At 37.6% G+C, this 19,250-nt stretch overlaps 1 protein-coding gene across 3 annotated transcripts in view; it reads left to right on the top strand.

Annotated features, from left to right (window-relative positions):
- The window catches only part of LOC148948302 (beta-hexosaminidase subunit alpha-like), a 376,037-nt gene extending 358,996 nt beyond the window's left edge, over nt 1-17,041 (top strand). For 2 of the 3 annotated variants that reach the window (XM_089094283.1, XM_089094282.1), the window contains exons 7-8: nt 5,066-5,291; nt 16,159-17,040. In XM_089094283.1, the coding sequence (XP_088950409.1) occupies nt 5,066-5,291; nt 16,159-16,527 (595 nt within the window). In that variant the 3' untranslated portion in view covers nt 16,528-17,040. Of the gene's footprint in view, nt 1-5,065; nt 5,292-16,158 lie in introns of all 3 variants that reach the window. The other variant, XM_089094281.1, reaches the window with a different exon arrangement.
- Nucleotides 17,042-19,250: the final 2,209 nt, after the last annotated feature.

Here is a 19,250-nt window from a genome sequence, read left to right as displayed (position 1 = left end):
TGTTATGACTGTCGATGTCCTGACATGTCGACGTTCTGACGGATTGTTTGTCGAGGTTATGACGGATTTTGTCAATGTCCTGACGGTATTGGTCTTGACGTGTCGATGTCCTGACGCCTTCCCGTTAAACCCTCCTCCCCTCAATTAATACTTTTTTTTCACAGGATATTTTTTATTAGCGCACCAGCAGGATTTTAATAGTTCCAGGATAATTTCATGCTGATTTAGTATACTTTATACTTTAGGGATATTAAATAAGAATAAGCTTCACGATTGTACTGTTACTGACAATTGCTGTTTGCCATGGAATTGGTGTCATGACATTTTGCCATGAAAATATTTTGTCATAGTTTTTGCATCATCAATTTTTAGGCTATTGAAAAATTCTAACTTAATGGTTTTACTTTCTGTGTGTGTGTATGTCTTCTTACGCATCTTTATTTAACTTTGTTTCTTTGTGAGAAGTCTTTCTGCCAACGGACGGAGTGTCATTGATTTTATTACTCATTATAAGATGTGTCATCGTTTATTTTCTATTTTCCAACAGAATGTCGCTGTTTTTACTTCATTGCATTAGGTGATAACGTTTTGTTTGTAATTGTCTTTTCTGTTGCGATTTGAGCTCCACATCCCACTCACCTTCAGTGAAGAATTTGTTTTATGGAAAATTGTTTTAACCAAAGCAACAGCAAGATTCTTATGACTCAGGCGAAATTGCATCCATGGAAGATTCGACCATGTGAGACGCACCCATGGATACTTGCAGTCATCGAAAGTTGCATAGACTGAAGGTTTTACGCCTGAAATACTTTTTCGTTGAAGATTTTAACCATGGATGATTTCAAGCAGGGAATATTGTGACCGTGGATGGCTGCATTCATCCGTGAGCTTAATTTCCCGTGAATGTGATTTCCCATGTGGGCATTGAAATTTTACACATAAAAGTGTTTGCCATTGAAGATTTGAACCATAGAGGATATTTCCTATTGAACATAGGAGCCGTGGGTGGCTCCGTTAATCCATGAGTGCAATTTCTTGTGAGTGCACCGGAAAAGTGACTGATTTAAAAATTTATGATTGCAATTTTACGGATGCCATATTTATGATGCAATATCTGGATGTAATATTCATTAAGCTTAAAAATCCCATCGTTCTTTAAGAATAACCTACCTTGGAAAAAAATTGCGCGGGGGAGGGGAGTATAAACGACCATAAAATAAGAAAAATTTGGATATACAACAACATTGGATACTTTTAACAACATCTGATCGACGTGAAGATCCTTCTTGCCTGTAATATTAACAACTGGCCAGATTCACACGGTCAAACATATTGTTGAAACGACAGTAGAATTTAACAAAAAGGTTACATTGCTTTCATTGACTTTTGCTCTGCTAGTGACATGGTTGACAGAAGACAATTACCGTGGTTAATCGTAAAAGCTCTGGGTGTACCTACGAAGATAGTCAGCCTGTTCAACGGACTCTACAGCAACAAGGAGAGCATGTTCTTTCTTCTTCATTAAATGTGGGGCACAATAGGGTCACGTTGGTGTACCTAATCTGTTTAACTGTGTTATTGACCATATACTTAACGAGACTTGGTGTGTCCATCCTTTCGATGTCATTTGTGCCACGAGGACTCTGTCTGATATTTATTTCGCAAACAATTGGCTCTAGCCTACTAGCGACAATTTTAAACAGCTTAATCAATCACTCTAGACACTCTCTTCCACAATCTATAGTCTTGATCTGTGAATCAACTTTAAGAAAATGAAAGTCAAGCCCATAGAAAAGCCTGCGTCAACATCGCCCTCAGTTGTTGAAATTGATGGCACTGTCAATGCATTAAAGCAATTCATATATCTCGGGTCAGTTATCCTCCAATTGCACATTTGACACCGAAATCTGAGTTAGAACAGCCTTTTGGACAGTTCCTTATCTGGACAGCTCTTGGGAGTGGTTTTCCACAGGCAGCTAAAAAGTCGCCATCTCCGCAAAATTTAACGTTTCAGATGGTTTGACAGGGTACGGAACCCGGATAATTCTCCAGTCCTTGAACCACTCCCCCCTCCTGTGTGAGGACATGGCTACAAAGATATTGACCAAGAAATACCTTCTGAGTGCGCGTTTAACCTAGAAATGTATTCAGTAGCAAAAGATATTATTTTTAAAACATAATATTACACAGAAATGCATTATGACTAACCCAGGAACCTTTTTTTATTGCACAAAAATATATAAAACAAACAACAGGTTTCATACCGTTTAAGAATACAAGAAAAATAAAACTGAGGTAAGGAACGTAAATATGATTTGCAGTGGTTGTTATCTAACAGTAAAAACTAAAAATACACAAAATTTACTGATGGAACTGTATCCTAAAGCAAAGGGAGTGTTAGACATGCATAAATATATACAGCTGGGAATAGAGCTGGATGGGTACAATACTTAGCTCCCCCTCCCCCATTCATTATCCCTCCTAGAAAAAACTGGATCAGACTTTTATTCTTCCTTTCATAGAGAAAACTGCTGAAGGGAGGCTTTGACGAAAATATTTGCATAGATCTTCTTCATTTTTACTGGCTGTGATTTTTTTTTTTTTTTTTTTTTTTTTTTTTTTTTTTTTACATAATGCGTGACTTAGCTTCTGCTTGTATTGGGTCTTAGTACGTCTCTTTACTTTTCTTCGATTATCTTTTTAGGAGAACTTTATAAAAAGAATAATGAGCAAAATAGAAAAGCATTTTCATTGCCTTTCAGTGTCAGTTTTTGACTTACTTATTTGACTTTAAGCTCTTGCTCGGCAGCTCCGCCAGTGTAGAGGGAACTAGACTTGAGTGTAATTAATATTATCTATACTGGTCTGTGTTGGACGAAGGTTGGAGCTTCAGTTGAGGTCGATCTTTCGGGAAGTAGGTTGACTGCAGATAATGTACGCCCATATGATGCGTGATCTTCCTCTGTGGTACTTCCAGGCATTTGCAGTGGCGTCAAAATTGGGGATGACTCGGTCAGGTGTTTATGTGGGCAGATGAAGTAAAAGCTAACGCAGTGAACTGAGAAACGAAGTGAAATGCAACGCAGTGAAATGAGGTCTTACGAAATTAGCATCAATCTGCTAATTTCGTCAGCATGTTTCATGTTGGAAAGCATCCCCAATTTCGCTTTGTTAACAGATTTTATTTATTGTTTTCTTCACACGCACAAAAAATTTGTTCGCATTGGTATATCTTTAATCGAAGTAAATGTTCACTTAATCCGAGCTACAAATTTTACTTAATGTTCCCGAGCCTAAAAAAATAAATAAATAAATAGTTTTCAACATAAAATCTAAAATTTATAAAACAGCATCAGTGTAAAATAAAACCATCGGAAACCTCCAAATTATGATTTTCTTTGAAAATTCTTAATTTAAAATAAATGAAAGAGATTATTAATACGATTATTTACAGAATGTTGAACATTTCACTTTATACGCAACAAAGAAGAAAATATATTTTTGAAATGTTTAAAAACGTAGTAAGTGAAATACTACTACTACCAACAATTCACTGCAGCACCAAGCCGCCTGAGGCCAACACAGTTACGCACATTCTTCCTACATCCCAGCCTATTCAAAGCCTTCCTCTTTACACGCTCCCAAGATATTCCCGTTTCCCTTGAAGCTTTCCGCACGTCATCTTCCCACCCCTTCTGGGGACGACCCGCTATTTTTTTGGCCCTAGACGGTTGGAAATCTCATCCTTCATTTCCTTATAATACTAGAAAGCGGGATTGAACAATATTTTCCATGTCGCCTACTATCTGAGATACGGTCAGTCAGTCGGGTACCCAAAACAATCTTTCGGCAATTTCTATGAAAAATATCTTGCAACTCCTCTTCGTTTTTTTCGAACGGCCACGCTTCAGAACTATACTTAACCACTCTCAGCACTGTAGCGTCCAATATTCTAATCTTGGTTCGCAGACTTATCTTCTTATGACCACTCAGCTAATTAATACCCTCAGCCTTGGCTATTCTACTTCTAACATATTCACTGTACCCACTGTGTTTACTAAAAATACTGCCTAGGTAAGTGAAGCTGTCCACCTGACCGATCATCTCGTTACCCAACATCACCTCTTCACCTTCATCTATTCCTAATCTTAGCGACTTAGTCTTTTTGACACTAATTTTCATACCTATTCTTCCACCCTGAACTCGCAAGACCTCTAAAAATTCATTCATTTTGATAACATTTGCATCTAGGATGCTTAAATCGGTAGCATAATCTAAGTCCAGTAAAGTTTTAGTTATCCATTTGATTCCGTGCTTCCTTTGCCTAAGGAGTATTCCTTGGGACTAAGTCGATCAAAATGATCCATATAAATAGGAATACTAACCTCATTTGTTACCTTAACCACAGTAACCGTATTCCCGTACATTGCACTATTTACTTTTTTGGAATAACTCTCATAGTATTACCTCATCGGAATATTTTTTAAGGGTCGTGTTGTATTCCAAAAAATGGATAGGAATGAGAAACAAGATAAGCTGTTGCATATTGAATCTTTCCCATTGAGAAATTAACCAGAATTAAAACTATTAATTAACAAGAAACAAATTAAACTTCAAAACTGATTCTGGAACTCTTCCATATTTTAACTTTCCACAATCATTGATTTTGCTTTAGTTTTATTGTTTGTACTCTATCTTTTTTTTGTTCTAGATTTTTTAACTCCTATCCTCCTCATCTTGTGTGTTAGCTATGTTGTCTTACTTATTTCACATTACTTTTTAAATAAACCGAGAGTATGTTAGCTTTGTTTATTGTTTTTGAAATAAAAGCTTATCCTCTCTTACAAAAAACTAATTTGTACGCTATGGCTATATCTCAAGTTAAATGCTACTTGTATTGCTATGTGTTTATAAAAAAATTTGAATTTGCTGATATCAGTATAATGTTCCCTTTATTTGAAACCAGGCGAGGATCCGTCAAAAACTGTATGCATATTCATATGATATTACTGTTCCTTTTATGTCTTTGAACTGAGGCTTAGCTGACTCTGATTGGACATTGCAGGGCAAGTAATCCTCACATCGTGGACTTTATGAAACGGAATGGCTTTGTTGGAAATTATAGCCGACTAGAGCAGTTTTACATGCAAAAGCTCACTAATATTGTTGACAATTTACAAAAAGGCTATATTGTGTGGCAAGAAGTGTTTGACAACAATGTAGAGCTGGCAGATGATACCGTTATTCACGTTTGGAAGGGTGAAGATCTTTACTCTAAGGAAATGGGAAAGGTTGGTTTTGTTGATTTTTTTTTATTTTTTGATGGGTCTTTAGTAGTATTGGGGTAATTACTTTTATCGGCCCAATAGCAGATTGAGATGGGATTTCTACCGGCCCGCTAGAGAATTAAAAAATTATTTTAGTTCCGTGTTTCCATGATATTTGCCATAGTAAAAATTCTTGTCACGTCAAATCTTTTTTCTTCTCAATGATTGGTTGTTAGTGTTACTATGAAAAAAGTTCACTTTTTGATGGAGAAAAAAACACTTTTCACGTTTGGAAGGGTGAAGATCTTTACTCTAAGGAAATGGCAAAGGTTTATTTTGTGGATTTTTTTTTCTTTGTTGATCGGTCTTTTAATCTGGTTTTTGCTGTCAAAAACAGAAGATGCTAATGAAACTTCCATAATTTATAGTTTGTATTACGGCACTTTTGTGCAATATGACAGCCTCTCCAACCAAAACACTGTATACGTATTTTACGGTTTTTAGCTTGATTTATGGGCATTATTGCGTTACTTGGTGAAGTCTGGAAAACTATTTGGTACCTCTAGTGTTTTAAATTTGATTAAGCATTTAGATTTGTTTAAGTGTGCTAAGTATTTGAATACGTATTGTCATTTTCTGTGCATGAGGTGGTGCACAAAAAAATTTTCAGTTCTGATATTAGTGCCACTATTTTATATAGTTAGCATTTCTAGTATTCTTTAGGTCACAGGTTGTGAGTATATTTTACCAGTTGTTAGTGTGATACAAGCACCAGCTTTATAGACAAGTTTATGACTAAGTACCTCTGTTGATATCCGATGGCTGAGAGACAAAATAAAGTGCTTAGATGACATTTTATCATTCTGGTAAGCGTGCGTAGCTGAGTTGGCCTCAGGTGGCTTGGTGTTGCATTGAGCTATTAGTACTAGTAGTAATAGTTAGGAAAACTCATGTTGCAGGCCATGAAAATAATCTTTTCCAATTACAAAGAATTATGCCTTAAATCGTTATTGCGATTGGTCAGTCCTAATTTCTGATAATTTCTGATTGGTCAGTACTAATTTCTGATTTAATTTCTAATCATTTTTTAAACACTGCAGGGAAATGCGGACTTCAAGGAAAGATCCTCTTGAAAATTCAATCCCGATGAAAGTTTACCCCGGACAAATACTATTAACATCTCCACATATCAAATTGAATCTGCAAAGAGGAACCAACAGATATACAAATAATTGCGGGGAAGAGTCATGTAAAATACTCCGAGTATAAAACTTCTCCTGGAAAGTTTACCTCCCGGACCCCCCCCCCACCCATGGAACATTTTCTGTGTGGATAATACCCCGAGCAGAAAATTCACCCTCCCCTCACCCTCACCCGTAAAATGTATGCATACATTTTACAATAATAAATACTATACGTAAACAATGGGCATTTTTTCATGATATTAGAAATAAAAGACATAGATCGAAGTAAGGATGGCTTTCAATAAAGTGTTAATTATGTTCTGGTTTTTAGAAAGTATGGGAGCGTCAGCTCTACTTTTCTTAGTTTCGGCTCTTTTTGGGTAAGACTTGGTTCTTTTTTAAGTACTGTTCGTTTTGGGTTTCATTTACTTAATGATGGTATTTATGGTAGTTTTGCGCTTGAAAAATAATTTGACATTATGACTGCTTATCTTTGGTCTAATTTCTCTAAGCTCTTTACTTTTCTTTTGAAAACCACTTTTGTGGAAAACATTTTTAAAAATTAATATCTTGAAATCGCATGCCCATAGCCCTTTAATTCAAGATATCCTGTACCTTAGTTTTTGTCTGTATACCTTACAGTTTTTGTCTCTATATCTTGCAGTCCTAAATAAAGCGCAATACCGTATACTAGTTCGGTTTAACTGACATCCCCTTGTTGAAAGAAAAAAATTTGCCTCAAAGGTTAGAAAAAAGTGGGTGATGTCGCGTCGGGGGTTGCGTCGACCCAGGATTTTGTCTTATCTGACTTTTTGAAGTATTTTTAATGAAATGGCTATTATTAAAATTTTATTGGAAGGGCTTGGGGAAAAGGGGTGTGCGTGGGGGGGGGGGTGGCTAGGTGCCCTCGGATATCTTTTGACTCTTAGAAATTGAACTACAACTTTCAATTTCCAATCAAATGAGCCCTCTTTGAAATTTATACGAGCATACCTTTTATAAGAACCATATACACCCCCAGGACAACGCTTACAAAACCTATTCCCCGGGCCCTGGGGGGGGGGGGGTTATTTTGACACCGGAGTTTTTGATAACTAATTTTTGAACAAATTCAAAAAACTGGCTATCTCAAATTTTGAAGCGGATGGGCTCGGGGAGAAACAGGGCGTGTTGGGGGTTGCCCTTAACTCTCTTGACTCTTAAAAAGTGAACCAGAAGCTTCAATTTCCAATCAAATGAGCCCTCTATGAAGTTTATACGAGCATCTGTTTCGTAAGAACCATACATGCCCTTAGGGCATAACTTAGGACGCCTTCCCCTGGGCCCTGGGGGTTTTATTGACACCGAAGTTTTTCTTATCTGACCTTTGAACTATTTTTAACCCAATGTCTATCTCAAAATGTTCATCAGATGGGTTTGCAAAAAGAAGGCGTGGGGGGAAGGCTAGCTGCCCTCGGATCTCTTTTGAATATTAAACGGTGATTTCGAACTTTCAATATCCAGTCAAATGAGCCCTCTCTGAAGTTTATACGAGCATCCATTTCATAAGAACCATATATGCCCCAGGGTATAAATTACAACGCCTATCCCCGGGCCATGGGGGTTTTATTGACACCGGAGTTTTTCTTTTCCGACCTTTGAACTATTTTTAACTTAATGGCTGTCTCAAAATTTTTATTGCATGCATTTGGGGGAAACGGAGCGTGGGAGGGGTTGCAATTACCCTACAATCTCTTTTAACTCTAAAAATCAAAACTAGAACTTTCAGTATCCGATCCAAGGAGCCCTCTGAAGTTTTTATGAGCATCCCTTCAATAGGAGCCATTTATTTCCCCAGGGCATAACTTACAACGCCTGCCCTCGGGTCCTGGGGGGCTATGTCGACCCCGGAGTTCTCGTTATATGGTCTTTCAACTATTTTTGAAAAAAAGGGTATCTCAAAATTCGTATCGGATGGGTTTTAGGAAAAAGGGGCGTGGAGGGAGGGGGGCTAGGTGCCCTCCAATCTCTTTTGACTCTTAAAAAGTGAATTTGAACTTTAAATTTCCAATCAAATGAGCCCTCTTTGAAGTTAATACGAGCATCCTTTCCATAAGACCCAGATATGCCCCTAGGGCATAATTTACAACGCCTGCCCCCGGGTCCTGGAGGTTGTGTGGACACCGGAATTTTTGTTATATGATCTATGAACTACTTTTAACAGAATAGCTATCTCAAAATTTTAGTCGGATCTATTGTGGAAAAAAGGGTTGGGGGGGGGGGGGGAGCTGGTTACCTTCCGATATCTTTTAACGTTTAAAAAGTGGACTAGAACTTTCAATTTCTGATCAAGTTAGTCCTCTCTGCAGTTTATACGAGCATTCCTTCCATAAGAACCATATATGCCCCCAGGGCATAACTTATGACCCTTGCTCTGAACACTGTCGGGGAGTGTTCTTCTCAAACATATAATTTCCAGAACTTTCAACTATGTTGAACAAAATGGCTATATAAAAATTTTGATTGGATGTGTTTGGGGAAATGGTGGGCGTGGAAGGGGTGTTAGTTGCCTTCCAATCACTTTCGACTTTTAAAAAGGGAACTAGCCATTTAAATTTCCAATCGAATGAGCCCTTTCTGAAGTTTCTACGACAACGTTTTCTATAAAAACCTTTTACGCCCCCAGGTCATAACTTACAACTCTTGCCCTGAGGGCTGTGGGTGGGGATTGTTATCTTCAAAGACCTAATTTCCCGAATTTTCAATTACGTTGAACAAAATGGCTATCTCAAAATTTTGATTGAATGTGTTTGGGGAAAAGGTGGGTGTGAGAGAGGGGTTAATTGCCCTCCAGTCACTTTCGAATATTAAAAAAGGCACTGGCCCTTTCAATTTCCGATCGAATGAGTCCTTTTTGAAGTTTCTATGACGAACCTTTCCATATGAAGTTTCCATTGAAGTTTGAAGCTCTCTATAAAAACCTTATATGCCCCCAGGGCAAAACGTACAACCCTTGCCCTGAGGGCTCTGGGGGAGTGTCCTCAACAAAAATATTATTTCTATCTAGAAATCAACTACGCTGAACAAAATGGCTATCCTGAATATGTTTGGGGAAATGGTGGGCGTGGAAGGGGTGTTCGTTGCCTTCCAATCCCTTTTGACTCTTAAATAGGTCACTAGAACCCTTAACTTCCAATCAAATGAGCCCCCTTTGAAATTTCTACCACAACCCCTTCCATATGAAGTTCCTCTGGAAAAAAAAAAATAATAAATAATAATAGAACATTGGAGCCGTATGGCCTTTACTATAGGCAACGCTATAGCGTTGCCTCTGATTAATGGAAATTTTTGGAGTGCATGTCGATCATCGAAATTCATTAGCAGATCATTTCCTAGAGATCCGTCAGCAAGTTTGAGATGGCGTTCATACTCTCAATCTAGGTGAACACTTTTTGCTAAAAATAAGCACATCTTTTTACTCCAATCGTATGCATCAATACGCAAGGTTCCCACCACCGAATTAGGGAATATTTCTTTATTTAAAGGATTTTTAAAGGGATTTCATAAAATACAGTATATTCTCTGTACAATCACAAAGATGTACTTGTGGACAATAATTTCAATTCAGTTCTGTTTTCTATCGTAAAAGTTTAGCTGAAATTTCAAGACAGAATTTCCAGTAATTTCCCGAGGTCTAAAGAAGAAAGTTTAATCTTTAAGAATCTTCAAACTGATGAATCCATTGTTGTGTTCATGTCAGACAAAGGAGCCCAGTGGTAAATTATATGAAATAGATTATAAAAAGATAAAGTGTCCTCGTCATTTGAGATATTGACTGAGAGGAAATTATGAATAGCCTCACAGATTAGTATTTTCTAGAAATTAAATGAAGTTTTTGAGTGCTAAAGAATTACTGAAGAATATGATCATTCAGATAGATTGTTCTGATTTTGTTATTTACCAAATTGCTGCTAAAAGTTTATTCGAAAATCATATTTGTCGTAAATACAGGCAGGGAGATACATTCCATCCTTCTTCTCTATTTCCCCGCCAACTGTACAATAATTTTGTTTATACTCCGAAATGTAATAGTAGTTTCTGCAATAGCTGTTTTCTTTAAATTATATTCATATTGCTATACGGAAAATGCTTTTTTGTTTACTACTCAAAAGAATCATACATATAAAGAAAAGAGAACTCTTAAAAGTATATAAACTGGAAAATATAAATGGAGAATGTTATGTACCAACTAACGGCTTGCGTGACCTTTCCAATGGGCTGAACTCAAATGTACCAATTAATGGCTTACGGGAATGTCGCATGGGCTGACGTCACAGAAGAGTGCTTGCCGAGTGAAAAAGGAATGAATTGATAGCATATAAGCAAGTTTTGTAAATTATATTTAGTTGAATTCTGACTTCGGATTAAAACGGTTCATAATACCTTTTTGACTTACTTTATAATATCTGGTGACAGCGGTGGGATCCGTTCCCAAAGTGAGCTCTTTCTTTCCGAGTTCTGTTTCCGAAGAAAGACTACTTTAAATCTCTGCTCCCGGGTTCAGTTCCGAGCAGATTATTCACTCATTTGTTCTACTTCCGAATAGAAACCTCTTACTTGTTTCTATTTTAATTTCTGTTTACGGGTTAAGTTCCGAACAGAAATTCAGTTTTGTTTCATTCTAATTTCTGTTTGCGGGATTTCTGATCTCTGTTTTCGGGTTTAATTCCGAACAGAAATCTATTTATTTCGTTTTACTTTCTGAATTCTGTTGACGGATTAAGTTCCGAACAGAAATACACTATGTTCGTTCTAATTCCGTTTACAGGTTAAGCTCCGAACAGAAATTCACTTTTGTTTCGTTCTAATTTCTGTTTACGGGTTTACTTCCGAACAGAAGTCCATTTTTTCTGATTTCTGCTTACGGGTTCAGTTCCGAACAGAAATTCACCTTAGTTTCGTTCTAATTTCTGTTTACGGGTTTAGTTCCGAACAGAAATTCACTTCTTTTTGTTCTAATTTCTGTTTACGGGTTTAATTCCGAACAGAAATCTTTTTTTTTCTCTACTCATAATTTGTGTTTACGGGGAAGTTCGGAACAGAAAATCACTTTTGTTTCATTCTAATTTCTATTTATGGGTTCAGTTTCGGATAGAAATTCATTTGTTTCGTTCTAATTTCTGTTTAAGGGTTTACTTCCGAACAGAAGTAAATTTTTCTATTTCTGATCTCTGTTTACAAGTTTAATTCTGAACAGAAATCTTTTTTTTTTACTTTCTGATTTCTGTTTAAGGGTTAAGTTCCGAACAGAAATTCACTTTTGTTCGTTCTAATTCTGTTTACGCGTTTACTTCCGAACAGAAGTCCATTTTTTTCTGATTTCTGTCTACGGGTTCAGTTCCGAATAGAAATTACTTAGTTTCGTTCTGATTTCTGTTTACGCATTTACTTCCGAACAGAAATCCATTTTTTTTCTGAGCTCTGTTTACGGGTTTATTCCGAACAGAAATCCACCTTTTTTTCTCTCTTCTCTCTCTCTTCTTGTTCTTTTTGTTTCCTCCTTTCTTGTTTTAGGGGTTCGAGTTCTAATTCAGAGTCCTTTGCGATTAGACATCAATAGGCTAAGCCCATATAATTTTATCTTTTGCGCTGGCAAGCGACAAGGAGACAAAAAAAAATCCAGGGAAGCAGGAGCTCCAAGGACTGACTTCGTTCCTTACCACACAAGGTCAAGAACCAAGCATAATTCTGAAGGGGAAAATCTAGAAACAATGTCAAAGATGGACCATACCATCTGGAAGTCATTGCTAGAAGCTTTCCAGCATTCAGTGGTTCAGTCGACAAAAGCCTTGGTGGAAAACCAGCAGAAAGCATTAGGAGACGATTTAATGGCAGAGCGGAAGCTGAACGAAGAAAACCAGCTGTCTCTAGTACATCACCTGAAGAAGGAGATGCAACATGACCGAGAGTTAGTAGAAACTAGTATTCGGACTCTCACTGAGTCTGGAGTCACGACCTTCTATATGGCTTCACTGAGAGAAGATGACGACGTGGAGGCTTACTTGGAAGCTTTTATAAGAATTGCGACTGCCTGTAATTTACTTCAAGCCGCGTGGGTGGCCAGGCTTGTAGCAAACCTGTCCAGAAAGGCTCTGTAAGCTTATACAGCCCTACCAACTGCCAAAGCTAGTGACTTCAACGAGGTCACAACAGCAATTCTCAAGAAGTTCCATGTCAACAGTGAGACTTTTCTCCGACGATTTCGACATGCTAGCAAGCGCTTAGGCGAGTCTTATTACAGAATACGGGGACTACATGACTACCACAGCCAAAAAATGGCTCTGTTTTGAGAAGGTGAAGGAACAAAGAACGGCAGAACCCAACCTGGCCAGTCATTTAGATCAGGTCCTAGAAAAAATTGTAGTGGAGCAGTTCATTACAACTGCTAACCCAGACCTTAGGGTTTTCTTAGGTCAGAGTGGTGTGAAAACTCTGGGAGAATGCATCAGAAAGGCCGAGGACTGAGACAAGTCTCTACGACCGTTGAAGAAGGAGGTAACTCGAACAAAGGGAACTTTCAACAAACTTCAACAAATTCCTGGTCTGGAAGACATACCCTCTCCAAAACGTTGCTATTACCCTCCTAACTCAACGTCACATACAACAGAGGAATGCAGGGGAAGCAAACGCCAAACCCAAGAGTTAAAAAGGGAAAGGGTATATGCATCTTACCTGGAGGAGGACCTATCAACCCCCATGCCTAGATACGTTGTCAAGGCTCGCTGCAATGGGCAAATGCTACCTTTAGTGGTTGACTGGATACGTTGTCAAGGCTCGCTGCAATGGGCAAATGCTACCTTTAGTGGTTGACTCGGGATGTGAATTCACCATGGTAAACCCAGAACGGGTCAAGGGAGTTTACCCCATCCATGGGAAAACTTTGAAGTATGTTACCACGGAAGGCCGCAAAATAGAATATGCCGTTGGACTTCTGACGATACAGCTTATGAATCGCACAGGAAGAATTCTTGAAGAACGGATTGAAGCAGGAATCTGCCCCACATTACCCCACAACATTTTACTGGGAAGAAATTTTCCAAGATTCGGAGAGAACGTGCTTCCGATTAATGTCCAGGATCTACCCGAAGCGGAAACAAAAGAAGCCTTTGTGGCGACACGATCTCAAGCCAGGCAGAGATCATCAAGGAATCATAGTGGTCCTAGCTCAGACCCAGAGTTCTTTGAAGCGCCGACTGTGGCTCTGCATGATTCTGACCCCTGCGACATGTCATCAGTGACAAAGATGTTTCAAGCTCAGGACAAACGATTTCTCAGACAGAGGTCACTACGCTGCTTCATTTGTCTGCCACAGATCTGTCTGACCCCAACAACAAGGGACTGATTTCAGACAAAACAACCCAAGCTAGAAATCTGGGTTTTGATCCGGGAGTAGACAGTAACATAGCAACAACCAGGGAAGCATCCGGCGCCACCGAGGAGCCCCGACCAGCCGTATCGACCGTGAACAACGCTACCAAGATTCCATTTCTTACAAAAACGAAGTAAAAAAAGAAACGTCCAGGGGCAGCTGTACGGAGGAAACAGCGCAAGTCCCTTAGAAAAATGTTTGACTACACTCCTCCTGCTCCCCCTCTACCAACAATAGCGACAAAGGAAATGGTTTTCACCAATAACGATGGCAAAAGAATCATAATCCCAGAGGGAACAAAGCTATCGGATGATATGCTCGCCAAGTTTAACACAACACAAACCTTTGAAGCTTTACAAACTCCGAGGAAAGGGAGGGACTTTTATGTACCAACTAAAGGCATACGTGACCTTTCCAATGGGCTGAACTCAGATTACCAATGAATGACTGACGTGACCTGTCGCATGGGCTGACGTCACAGAAGAGTGCACGCCGAGTGAAGAAGGAATGAATTGATAGTATATAAGCAAGTTTTGTAAATATTATAGTTAGTTGAATGCTCACTTCAGATTAAAAAGGTTCATAATACCTTTTTGACTTACTTTATAATGGAGAATTCATGCCAACTAAATCAACATACAAATTGAAATTTGTAAATAGAAATTTTATAATAAAAATATAAGTAGGTATTTATAATAGCTATAATAGATAAATATAATTTATAATTATATATAGTTCATTTTATAGTTATATGACATATTTAGTCGTAATTACGTAATCAATACATAATTAATAGTAAATAAATATATATAGCATAAAAATAATTATTTACACCATACAAATAGGTTTTTTTTTATATCTTTTTGAACTTCAGGATGGTATATATATATATATATATATATATATATATATATATATATATATATATATATATATATATATATATATATATATATATATATATATATATATATATATATATATATATATATATATATATATATATATATATATATATATATATATATATATATTTATATATATATATATACTTGTTATAATTTGTGAAAATAAAAATGGTGATACTACTAGGCTTTGGGATGAAAATTCTCTCTCTAAAGGCAGTGCCAATTTAAAAGTTACCACATTTGCTAATATAGTACCGTTTGATTATGTCAAGCTTACTAAAATTTGCACGATTTCAAACTATAGACGGTTTCTGATGTGCCGCTTGTGACCCCACAAGCGAGAAGTTTTAGCAATCGTTGAGCAAAAAATCAACTATTTTGTTGGAAAAAAGATTTCAGTGTACAAGTTTTGCAAAACTCGAAACCAAGGGCGGATCCTGGATTTGTTGATCCGATAAATTTGCGTTAGGAGCAAGTTTAATTCACACAAACTTGCGTTAATTAAGTAAATTACACTATATAGACTACGTTAGGGGGCGCGTGCCCCCGTCTGGATCCGCCACTGCTCGAAACATACAGAGGCCCAAAATCATTTCAGTGAGCCTTCAACGAGCTCCTCAGTACGACCAGAGAGCCAGTATATTCAGGATTATATGCAATTCACCTTGAAAAGAGTTAGATTGATCAAGAAATACAGTAGTTTTGATAATAAATATGTGATTGATTTTGAAAAAAAAGACTACCTTGTTGTCTTAGAACTGTTTTTTTTTGCCAACAATAAAAACCTATGAGCACAAGAAAGTGTAGTGGCATAACAAGTCATAAACGACTTAGAACTGTAACTGGTAATGTGCCACTACTCAAACTAAGCATACATATTGAAAGAAGAGAGCTAAGTAAAGAAAAATATCTTATAAACTTACTTCTTCATAACCTAATTTTTCGAAGTTTATCATTCAAAATTTCGCTTTACAACTTAAAAAAAACCTTTTCGCATGCAGACTAATGGCCCGCGTAGATCTCCTGATTTTATGATTTCGGTCGGGAATACAGTGCGTGGTTGGAGGCAAATCATCAGACGCTTCCAATTTTTCTCCCAGATTTCTTCCAGTTGCAGGTGGGTCAACTTTTGGTGAGCATAGAGAGTCACAACGCTGACCCCTGTTGCAAACCCTATAAACAGAGACACTAAAACTCGAACCCCTGTCCTTACAGACTTAGGATTGCAAGTCCGGTGTGTTTACCACTCTGCTAGTACGGCTCGAACTTGACGTTACGTTCAAAACTTCATTACTGACTTAAAAGTGTATTAAGGCATGTTGGTGGGCCACACATACTGGCTGAGAACCAGTATATTTAAATGGCTCTGAATTTTTCCCCTGATTTTTTAGGTGACATCAGCAGGATTCCAGGCAATTCTCTCATCTCCTTGGTACCTGAATTATCTTCACTATGGAATTGATTGGCCTCGCTATTACATGGCAGACCCCCATAACTTCAGCGGTTCTGATGAACAAAAGCGACTAGTCATCGGTGGAGAAGCATGTATGTGGGGAGAATTTGTTGATAATACGAACGTAATACCGCTAACTTGGCCACGCGCTAGTGTTGTTGCGGAACGACTTTGGTCTGCCAAAACCGTGACGGATGCTAAAAAAGCGGCGACAAGGCTGGAGGAACATCGTTGTCGCACGGTCATTAGAGGATTTAATATTGAGCCAAGTAACGGAGTTAACTTTTGTCAAGTTGCTTGGGATTAAAAGCTTTTGTTTGGTTAGTAAGCTATATGGTTGTTGTATCTGCGCTTCTGAAAACAACATGAAAAATCAGTTCTCAACTCTTTTCAATAGAAGTTCTGGATATATTGTTTCAAGACGTATCTGATTAGAAGGAAATTTAAAACTACTATATTAATTAAAATCCTACCCGGTACCTAAAACTATACGAAAATTCAGAAAAACTTTACAACCGGAATAGATTGCCAAAAAATAGTTGAGGCTGTCAGATTTTAATTAATATTGATGAAATCCTGAGAAAAAGAATTATAAAAAAAAACAAAATTTTCAATCACACATATTTGAGTTTTGAGAAGTGAGATATGACAATTCTATTGCTTGCTAGTTACCCAATGTTTATTAGGATATGGTTTCTCTTGTACAGTCGAAGCAAGCTCTGGCTAGGGAGAGAGGGGCTTTGGATAAATGGCACTAGTAGCTCACATAAAACTTAGATCTGGTGTTTCTTTGTGTCGCTTTTGAATCTCAATATTTTTCTTAGTATAGGTCAATGTTTCGAATAAATATGTGCATTTCAACCCTGCTTTTTGTAAGAATTTGGAAATAGAATACACGAATCAGGTAACTTGAAAAGAAGAATTCGAGTAACTAGATTTTTTCTTTTCTTAAAATTCAAATGATATCTGCACTACGCTTAGTGCTGACAATAAGATTTAGGCCAAATATGAAATATCTTGGGTACTTTTTTAATTAACTTCTAAAAACATTAGGCTTTAAGCCTATTGTCCTGTAGAATTTTCCTGTAAGTCTACTGCTTTTTTGTCACCGTTTGGGGTCTCCCATATCTCATATTTTGAAAATTCGATCTACAAAAATACCTAGATATAATGATTATTATTATTATTTATTTCTCACCTGTTCTGTATATTATTCATTTCTCACCTATACCCATACTAATAAGGAGTTACACACAAAATAAAAAACTACGACTCTCTTCATCTTTCTCTCTCCCTCTACCTTTCCCTCACTGTCCCTCTTTCTATGTCTCTTGCTCTTTCTCTATCTTTTCTATTCCTATGTACAGTTAGTGACTATAGTAGGAGAAAAATAAGTTTTGACCAGGAAAGAATTGGTACAGAAATGGTTTCTTCACCATCCGGACCGGAAAAAAATGATTAACAACATATCAAAAATCTAAATCTCTAGCTCGATGCGAAATTGTTTTTTTTTAATGTTTTTTTTTATTTATTTTCTCAAAAACCGGGAAAAAAATTAAAAACGTAAACTATAATGTTTTACACATCTTTTTAGATCTGTTTTCGGCTCTGAATTCATTTCTGATACTCATTTCGTTACCTGACCAAAAGAAAAATATTTATCAGCAAAAAAAAAAAAATGGGGAAAAAAACTGTGTCTTTGGGGAAAAAACTCTTACAAGCGTTTATCAAGGTCTACTACGGAATAAGTTTGTCGTTCTTTTAGTCTATTTGGCTATGTAAACGAAAGGCTTAGAAAAAAAAGACTAAACAACAATAAACAGGTATGACGAAACACCTCAGTGCCAAACACCATGAGACAAGGTAGGTTCTAACTTAATGTGTTCAGAGAAAAGCTTTTATCTTATTTTTCAAATATATAAAAATTGCACATCATCAAAATGTAGGAACTAGATTTTTCATCATCACAGTTAACTGTTATTCTTCTTCACTAAGTTCTTCTTCTTGAAACTTCGAATTGTTGTACGAGCTTCCCTTACAGGTACGGCAGGCTATAGTACACTCAAGTCCGTTTTTCTTACAGGTACACTTTTCACTATCACAGCCGTCAATACGACACGAGCATTTGATAATTTTCAGCAGCTGAGACGGAGCGGCAGGGAGATCTGTTTTTATTGCCGCAAAAACTTCGTTATCCTGCAGTTTCCATCCCAAGCTTAAAGGGTCTACTGGGTTCCCGAGCCAGACTTGAACTTGACAGAAGACTCGTAGCGAGTGGTACTTCACTGCTGCCTGAGTCGGTGACAGCTCTTGTGGATGCACAAAAGTGGTGGCAGTGCTCACTTTTCTGTGAAAGATTAGCTTTCTGGTAGTGTCCAGGTTCGAAACATCAGGGCAACCGTACAGTATCAACTATGCTCGCTCTCCTGCTGCCACAATATCGTCAAGCGATGCGAGCTTGTCGCCAAATATAGCAGCGTTGTCCCTGAAACTCTTGTTGGAAAGTAGCAGCTGAACGGCTTTGCCCTTTCCTATTCCGTAAAGGTGAGAGGTTGTGTCACAACCCAGCACGGCCTGAGAGAATGGTATCAGATTGCTGACATCTCTTCCTAGCTTCTGCTTCATCTCACTAATATCCCAAGCTGAACTATTACCGCAAAATTTCGCTTCGGGTGATAAATATAAACGCCCGGAACGCGAATCTGATCGACTGATCAGAAGAACCAACATGTCAGCATCATCAGCAACCACGATTGTGTCTGTAAGACTAGCAGCTTCTACGGCTTTTTCTGCAATCAGAAGGTCGGCGTCTCCTTCCGAGTGGAAAATAAGCTCTAATAAGCTTGATTTTCTCACTCTCTTCGTTATTGGTTTTGTCCAAGTAATAAAAATTCTGGAGTATCGCTGATGCTTTTTCTTTGAATGTCATCACGTCAGCCTTACCAACAATAGTTGCAAATACTTGCTGGTCACTGAAATATTCCTGAAGCTTGCTCTTTAAGTACTTGTTAGAGTACGGTTCAAGGTCTG

Source organism: Artemia sp. Qi Xiang Cuo, chromosome 9, assembly GCF_049724085.1.
Source record: "Artemia sp. Qi Xiang Cuo chromosome 9, ASM4972408v1, whole genome shotgun sequence".
NCBI classification, from domain to species: Eukaryota; Metazoa; Arthropoda; class Branchiopoda; order Anostraca; family Artemiidae; genus Artemia; species Artemia sp. Qi Xiang Cuo.
Note: the sequence above shows the minus strand (reverse complement) of the source record. Positions and strands in the feature narration are given on the sequence as shown.